The 7,916-nt window shown below is 48.3% G+C and overlaps 2 protein-coding genes across 3 annotated transcripts in view; one reads left to right on the forward strand and one right to left on the reverse strand.

Moving 5' to 3' along the window:
- THEMIS2 (thymocyte selection associated family member 2) overlaps positions 1 to 868 on the forward strand; it is an 8,011-nt gene extending 7,143 nt beyond the window's left edge. Inside the window, exon 5 of the mRNA XM_026863245.1 lies at positions 774 to 868. Coding sequence (XP_026719046.1) covers positions 774 to 868 — 95 coding nt within the window. The remainder of the gene's footprint in view (positions 1 to 773) is intronic.
- Positions 869 to 3,948: 3,080 nt separating this feature from the next.
- Positions 3,949 to 7,850, reverse strand: RPA2 (replication protein A2). Of its 2 annotated transcripts, XM_026863386.1 has the most exons (7): positions 7,730 to 7,850; positions 6,674 to 6,748; positions 6,019 to 6,132; positions 5,587 to 5,697; positions 5,310 to 5,404; positions 4,481 to 4,581; positions 3,949 to 4,395 (listed from the first exon to the last, which is right to left on the reverse strand). In XM_026863386.1, the coding sequence occupies exons 1-6, from the start codon at positions 7,832 to 7,834 to the stop codon at positions 4,497 to 4,499; spliced, it is 585 nt and encodes a 194-aa protein (XP_026719187.1). In that variant the 5' UTR covers positions 7,835 to 7,850; the 3' UTR covers positions 3,949 to 4,395; positions 4,481 to 4,496. The 2 variants fall into 2 exon arrangements, with proteins under 2 accessions (XP_026719187.1, XP_026719186.1); XM_026863385.1 differs by having other exon boundaries at positions 3,949 to 4,581.
- Between the last annotated feature and the right edge of the window lie 66 nt (positions 7,851 to 7,916).

A 7,916-nucleotide genomic window follows, 5' to 3' on the forward strand; every position in this document is an offset into this window, starting at 1 on the left:
GCCCTGGGGGAAGGCAGCCCTTGGCCCCCAGCCCCCCGCCAGCGAGCACCCGCCTGGCATCTCCACTGCCACCGCTCCCAACCCCGGCTCGACCCAGCACCTATGGCTGGCGGGGACCCCCCAGGGATGCAGGTGAGGCCCCTGACCCCTCCGTGGGGCTTGACCCAGCGATGCACTGCCCTGGCAGGAGGACAGGGCCCCCCCAGCAGCATCAGCAGGTTGTGTTTAACCAGCCACCACCTCCCCAGCACTGTCCTCCTGGGGACCTGGCGCAGGGATGCTCGGCTAGTGACGCTGCGCTCCAGCCAGCTGGGCCCTGCGGGTGCTGCATCTCCCCTTCCCCTTGTCCCAGATGCAGGGGGAATCCATGGGGGATTGCCTGACCCCTGCGTCCCACAGGCTGGGGGTACCCACAGGGTCTGCCCCATCTCCTTGTCCCACAAACAGGGGGACCCATGGGGAGGCCACCCCAACGCCTTGTCCCACACAGGGACCATGGCACAAGGGGCAGTACGGCCTGACCTCGAGGGCAGTGGTGCACTGAGCACCTCTCGGTCTGCCACTGAACGACCCCCACCCCCAGGATCACAGGGCATCTGTGGCCCCAGAGGCTGGTGACTGGGGTGGCAGCACCACGGGAGGCCCCTCTCACCTCAGCCCTCGGTCCCCACCGTGCCCGAGGCAGCTCAGAGCAGGGAGATGGGGAGGGCAGGGAGGGACGTGGGGTTTGTGGCAGTGCAGGTCTGCAGGCTGTGCTCTCCCTTCCCTTCCAGGCACAGAGAGCGACAGCGCCGAACATGACTATGAAACCGTTGATAACAATGTTCAAAAGACAATTCACAAGATGCAGACAATTTTTCCTTTCTAGCCCTCTAATTTCTGGAAGCTCCCAGCCTCCAAATACTCTTGAGACCTCACATGACACCGGTTACTTGCAGAGGCTAAACACAGCCTCAGGGATCTCCAGTGCAACCTCCAACTGCCTTGATCCTGCAGAGAGGCACTCGCTTTCCTCGAAGGCAAGCAGCTTGTATGCTGTCAGGACAGACCCAGGCACAGAATAAATCCCCTTGTGGTGTCCTCAGCTGTCACCCAGGGGACCCTCCAGCAGCACCAGACCAGCACACAGCTGGGCAGCCACCAAGATGCCAGCCCAGGCCCTGGTTTTGCTGGTTTTCTCATCCATTTTTTACCCATTTTTCTCATTCATTTTAACACTTTCAACTAGAAGCAACATCTGTCCCAGACCTCCATGGCCCCCTCCTGCTTGCTCTTGCAGATTCTTGGCGCCTACAAAGGCCTCTGCTGCACTCATGGCATGGGATGCAAAAAATAACCTGAAAAACAAATAAGGACCAATGCTTCTTTTCCTGGAAGTTTGGCAAAACCCAAGGAAAGTGGCAGAGACAAAGACCTCATAGTCCTGATGTGCATTAAGGGAAAAGATCCGGCAAGGGGAGAACTTTACACCAAAAGCAAGTAGGTGTTTCACTCCTGCATCATGCATTGCGCTCCTCTTCTTTCAAATCAGAGCTGGAAAATAAACTATTTAAATTTCATTTAAGATCAGACTGCTTTGGGTTTTTTTTACCCTAGTCCAGTGAAGAGTAGCTTTGGGTTCAGTTTTTCAGTTCCTGTCATTCCTCACCCAGAGCCCTGGGCAGAGTCCCAAAGCTGCAGAGAGGGTCTCATTCATTTGAACTTGGCACAAGTCCTGGCTTGGGTTTGGGCTGTTTACTTCGCTGGCTTTAGTTCTGCCCTGAGATTTACACTCAGTATCAGCACTCTCTCAAACCAGCATTGTGAGAGAGACACTGGCTATTGCTGTTGAGGTCCTTTTACCAAATACCCAAGGTCGGACAACCCAGCTCCCATCTGCAAACAGGTACGAGCCTTTCATTAACAGCACAAAAATCACAGGATCAGAGAATCCCAGCATGGTTTGGGTTGGAAGGGACCTGAAAGATCATCTGGTCCAATTCCTTCCTAGCCCAGGTTGCCCAAAGCCCCGTCCAACCTGGCCTTGAACCCTTCCAGGGAGGGGGCAGCCACAGCTTCTCTGGGCAGCCTGTGCCAGGGCCTCACCCCCCTCATCACAAGGAATGTGTTCCTTATGTCCAGTCTAAATCGACCCTCTTCCAGTTTAAAACCATTGCCTCTTGTTGTGTCGCTACAGGCCCTGGTAAAATGTCTCCATCTTCCATACAAGCCCCCTTTATGTACTGAAAGGCCACTCTAAGGTCTCCCCAGAGCCTTCCCTTCTCCAGGCTGAACAGCCCCAAATCTCTCAGACTGTCTTCATGGCTTCATACAACATACACAACTCCAACCGAGACCCACCGCAGTGGCGTTTAAGTCACCACAAAATCTATTTTTGTTTTTTCCCAGGGATAAAAGTAATTGCTGGAATATGGCTGGGGAGAAGATGGGCTCCATGAAGGAGGAGGGGAGCAGAACACAGAGGAAACCAGAACAACTGAAAATGCCCAAATGTTTTTCCTTGTCTCCTTCATCTGAGCCAAAAGCATTCCGAGTTTGGATTTCACAGGTAGTTCACAGATAGTTTTAAATGCAAACTTTCTGTGAAGCAACCAATGCTTCTGTCCTACAAGACCTATTCCAGATCATCCTTCTAGCCTCACCCTCCAGATGAGAGCAGATGCTCCTGGATGCTTTGAAGATCAAACAGGAAAGAAACACTGGGCAAAGACTTAAACTCCCTCCCCAGCCGATGAGCTTTTCCTCTCCAGTCACAAGTGTTTTGTCCAGTCACACAACTATTCTCTTTACTGCAAGCAATTTCATTCATCTTCATTTCCAAGTCATCAGGGATTTTCTTCCTAACCCGCACACCTCTTGCAAAAGGGAAATGACAGTAATTTGGCTTCTAGCTCTGCTGGACTCTGCCTGGCAGTTCAGCTGTCACACACCTACAGCACAACCTGGCCCCAGAAGTGCTACAGCTGTGCCACAGAGCTGAGCAGGACAGTGGGTTTTGCCCCAGCACTAACGCCTGGGTCCAGCAGCCAGCCCCACGATGCGTACACAGGGATGAAGTGCTTTTCCAAAGCCAGGTCACTTCACCACTCCCAGGTAACAAAAATCCCACAACTCGCAACTCCCAGTGGCACCCGGAGCCCACCAGCATCAGCCCTGGCTGCACGCGCAGCTCTTCCAGCTGGCCCCGTGTCCCCAAGAACTCAGCAGCAGCAACCAAGGGCCAGGCTAGGCCAGTACAGCAAACTGGGCTCCCCTGACGGGCAGCAAGAGCGTTTCAAGCTTGAAATATGGTGGGTCCTTCAGCACCACATTCACCACAAATGCTGTGGTTCCTCCTGTGAGAAGCTACACGCCTGACAGGGGCGTGGTGAAAAAAACCTTCCTCAATTAATATTCAAAACTCCTGAAGTGCTTCTATTAACAAATGCAAAACTATTCCCAGAAGGTAGTTTTCAGCTTTGCATTTTGTGTAAGAGGAAGCGTATCATGACTAAGTGGACAGAAATATGCTGCCCCCAGCACACTGCCTCCCTGAACAAGGCAGGACCGTGCAGGGGAACAGGAAACACACAACCCTCCACACTGATACAGCACCAATACCAACCCCGCTCTTTCCTTCGTCTTCTCAGCTATGCTTTAAAGATAAAGAAAAGCTTGCTCTACATGATGCAATTCATTTGAGCTTCAGCTAAACTACTTTTGGTGGCAGAAATCACCCTGCCTGTATTTGGAACACTGGTACAACATGTAGCTTTCTTCAGTAACACAATTATTTCTTGGCATCCCTTCACTTCAGTTTGACCTTTTAAAGCAATTTACTTCAAAAGCTAAGGAAAAAATAAGTATAGTTAAAGAAACTCTGAAAGCATTAGCTGTGTTTTTATGTAGACAGTTTTTTTCTTTAAGGAAGAAGGGAAGCCGCTAGAGCCACACACACATGCAAGATTACCCAAATTAAAAATTTACTGGAAACATTCAAAAGCTCTAGTAACAAGATCAGCTCATAGTACAAATATAGATTTAAATGCAAAAACGAAACCAATTAAAAAATCTATTCATGATTACTATACATTAGTGGAATATACTGATAGCTACCCACTTTGTGAATGAAATGTAATGGAAGCTGAGTTAGGAGAAACAGCTCTGGAAACAAAAGACAATCTGCCCAGGACAAGATTAGAAAGGTTCTTCTTTCTAACACAGGCATCCTCAAAGGAGACAAAAACAAACTGAAGGTGATGTAGCTTTGTGGGAACTCAGCTTTCCCACATCTGTTTATGCTTTGTTACATGGTCACAGCACATCATTGAGTCCAGTTAACAGAATCCTGTACATTCTGCTCGTCCCTGAACTCCAAGGTGGAGGCACTCATAGAGTAACTGGGACTTTCAGAGGCTAGAAAGAGCAAAGATCACCTTCCATGTCACAAAGCTCGGCAGGGTAACTTGAAACACCGACAAGCATTTGCTTAGAACTAAATCCAGCTGGAAGTAACTTCACTCAGCATCCGTTGACTTATAGTGATCATCATCCACAGTGGAGTAGATGTGTCCCTCGCTGCTGAGGAACTCAACGGCTTGCCTTTGAAGAAAAAAGAAAAATCAATGGCTCCCTAGTTCTTGCCAACACCTTTCTCTCGGGAATTTCCCATTTGCAAACCCCATCCTTACTGTCCCCTTCTGGCATCTGTCATGGGAAGCTCCTGGTGGCTCTACCCAGTGAGCAGTTTCAGTGCTGCTCCAGCAGTCAGCAGCACTGAGTTTCTCCAAAGCTATAGCAAGACATTCCCCCGCAGCGCCCAGCCTGCCACAGAGGGGAAGGCCACCACTCAGTACTTCCCAGGTAGAAGGAGTACCTGCCACTCTGCTTCAAAGGCAGCAGGAAGATAATGGACGTTAATTACTGGTTTTCTAAGTCTCAGGGAGGAGAAGTTATAAGAGACAACAAAGAAGAGAACAAAGAGTCTATTCCTGAGTTTTGATGAGTGCACAGCGAGCAAGGTAGTCTTTGAATGGGATAAAATACTGCTGAGGCACTGCAGTACTCCCAGGTACCTACTACTTTGCTACTGAACTGTTAAACACCTCGGAAAATACGGAGAGAAGCATTTTATCACCCCTTCACTGACAACAGCTCACTGAAGCTTCAGAGCTCACTACTGCATCCTACTGGGAACAGCTGAAATTACTAGCACAGTTCCACAAGGAAGGATCTGAGCTTGCCCACTGTTTTCTTCTCTGCCTCCTTTTATCAGACTCCAGGAAGGACTCCTTGGATTTCCAGAACATCCTTCGCTTCTACACACTTACTTGATTGTCGACATGCTCATATTGTGGAGCTGAAGTTTCAACTCTTGAAGACTCATACCTTCTGGGACAGGGCAGTTTTTAATCAAGTTCAACACCTGGAAAACCAAGAGCCACCATTAGCACTCAGCTGAGCTTCTCTATCATGGGCAGACAGCACAGTTGAGGAAGAACTATCTGTCCTCAAAGAGTAACCGAGCTGGTGTTTCTGTGTCCTACCTCACACCACAGCAGCCTCTGCTGCGAACACTGTGCTCCTGGAGAAGCTGCCTGCACCCACCTGACTCTGATGCGCCGTGAGCCCATTCACTGGCAGGCTGCCACCTCCTCCATAGCCCCCCATCTCACCCATCCCACCGGAGGAAAACGACTGGGGCACTCTTGATGCAGACTGAAATTACAAGAGTAAAACTGCTGTGGTTACACAGGCTGCCGCAAGCCCACAGCATTAAAGACCTGGTGTTATTTCAGAGAAACAATAATTAAAAATAGATTCCCAGAAGAAACTGCTGGAAATGGATGGCAACACAACCTCTCTCCAAGGAAGCCAGGACTCATTACAGCTCCACTCTAGCCCTCCAGCAGTTTCAAGCCTTCCAGCCCCCCAGCACGTATACAATTTCCCCAATGAACCAAGAGGTTCCTCTCTTTGGGATATAACCAACAACCCAGTAAGGGCCAGGATGGAATCAGGATCTCGCCAAGTACATACCATAAGATTTTTTCTGAGGATCATATGTGCATTGACAATCTCTAGTATGTGTGTGGTGAACTCATTCATATTTTCCAGAGGCATGATCTTAAATGCCACCAAGCTTTTCTTATTCTTTCAAAGAAAAAAAAAAAAAAAAGGCAAAGGAAAAAAGTTAATAACACAGGAGCAGGAACATGCTTAACAGCCAATCCAACCATTCTCTCCAGGAACAGGGATAGTGGTGGGTAGGGAGCTTGTCTACATGTACTAGTCCAAAACTTTCTGCCTTACACTTTCTTGTGTGATTTTGCAAGACAATGCAGAGAGCAGAGCTTCTCTTTCTAATCGGCTGGTAATTAACTGCACTTTGCTTTAATGCATGCACTATTATTTATTTATTCATATATTTAGTTATGAGACAACCACGTCACAGAATATGCTACAAGAAACATCCCCATTAACCAGAACCTGGTCTAAGCTCTACAGTACAAACACCCAAGAACCTGGTGGCCGGTAATTCTGTTCCACTGATTTGTCCACAGGAAGGATGAGCAAAGGCCACAATCAAGTGGATATTCTAAAGGGAGCCCACTAACATTGTTCCCAATCACCAAACCCTCACACCAGCGCTCTAGCCTGGGGGCTTGGCCAGACATGGGCAACATCATCTCACCTGGAAAGACCGAAGATGACCAGCTACTTTAACATAAGTTCCTGGAGGTACCACAACATTCTCACCACCTGCCTCCTAACAGAGAGGAAAAGGAGAAAGGAAGGTTTCACTGATTCACATTTCCATTTCTCAATTATCAAAATAAATGACTTAGGAAGGAGGCTTCTCTGGAACAGCATGCGTTCCTATGTCCAGTAAGAGCAGTCAGGTAAACACAAACAGAAATGAAAAATAGAAAAACAAAACATTTGCTCGTTTGAACGCAATGTACACTTGACAGCAAAGCCAGCTGTCTGCTCTGCTGTCTGTCCACTTCTGAGAGATTTTCACTGAGCAACAAGAGTAAAGAACCCTCAAATTGTACAAAAGTAGGTGTTCAATTGTGTAACTTAGCTAGGGGAATGGAAGCAGGCCACAACCTTTTCAGAAGTGATGATAAACTTGCAGTTAAGCCAACTGAATGTCTGCCTCATTACTCTCCCAACCCAGATGTTTGCCTTCAAATATATGTTACAGTAACATGGTCTAGCTTTAAAGACCTGCTGTACCAGCATGAATGAAAGTCAGCAGCACTTCAGGAGTCAGGCATCAGAAAACAAGACAACGTTCATTCATACGTATCTTCACCTCAGTCACTGAGCCACATACAAAATCTCTGTTCACTCTCCTAATATTTCTACACTGGAGGGCTGAGCATGCATCTCTTGGTTCAGCTATGAAATAACAGCCGAGTTTCAGCACCTAAGCTCTAAGAAATTATACAAAGTGAATCAATGCAGTCTCATGCATAAATTACAAAACAGGAGAAGAGTCACACACAGCAACTCTGCTACAGCAGCAGCTCCCTTGGATTTCTGAGACACGTTATCCCTAAAACGCTTTTCAGAAAATCCACATCTTTTTGATAAAGAAGTCCTGTGAGGATCAGGGAGTTGGACTTGCTGATCCTTACGGGTCCCTTCCAACTTGAGATATTCTATGATTCTGTAACTTTTCTCTCTTCACTGCTCCCAAAAGCTTTTAAGGGAGTGTGTTGATAACGAATCTGATGCTTACATCAGTATCGACCCACTGCCTGACATCCATCGGGGCTGCCGTCATGTCGTCCACTTTGTAGAGAATGTTCGTCGGTGCTTTCTCGGCGTGTCGAATGATCCCCATAACGGTGACCTGCGGTGGAAGAGGGAAGAGTTTATCCGGGAAGGCCCCGGGAACGTTCCGTGTTTCTCCTCTCAGAGCAGCA

This window comes from Athene cunicularia, assembly GCF_003259725.1.
Source record: "Athene cunicularia isolate RWA chromosome 23 unlocalized genomic scaffold, athCun1 chr23_part1, whole genome shotgun sequence".
NCBI lineage: Eukaryota > Metazoa > Chordata > Aves > Strigiformes > Strigidae > Athene > Athene cunicularia.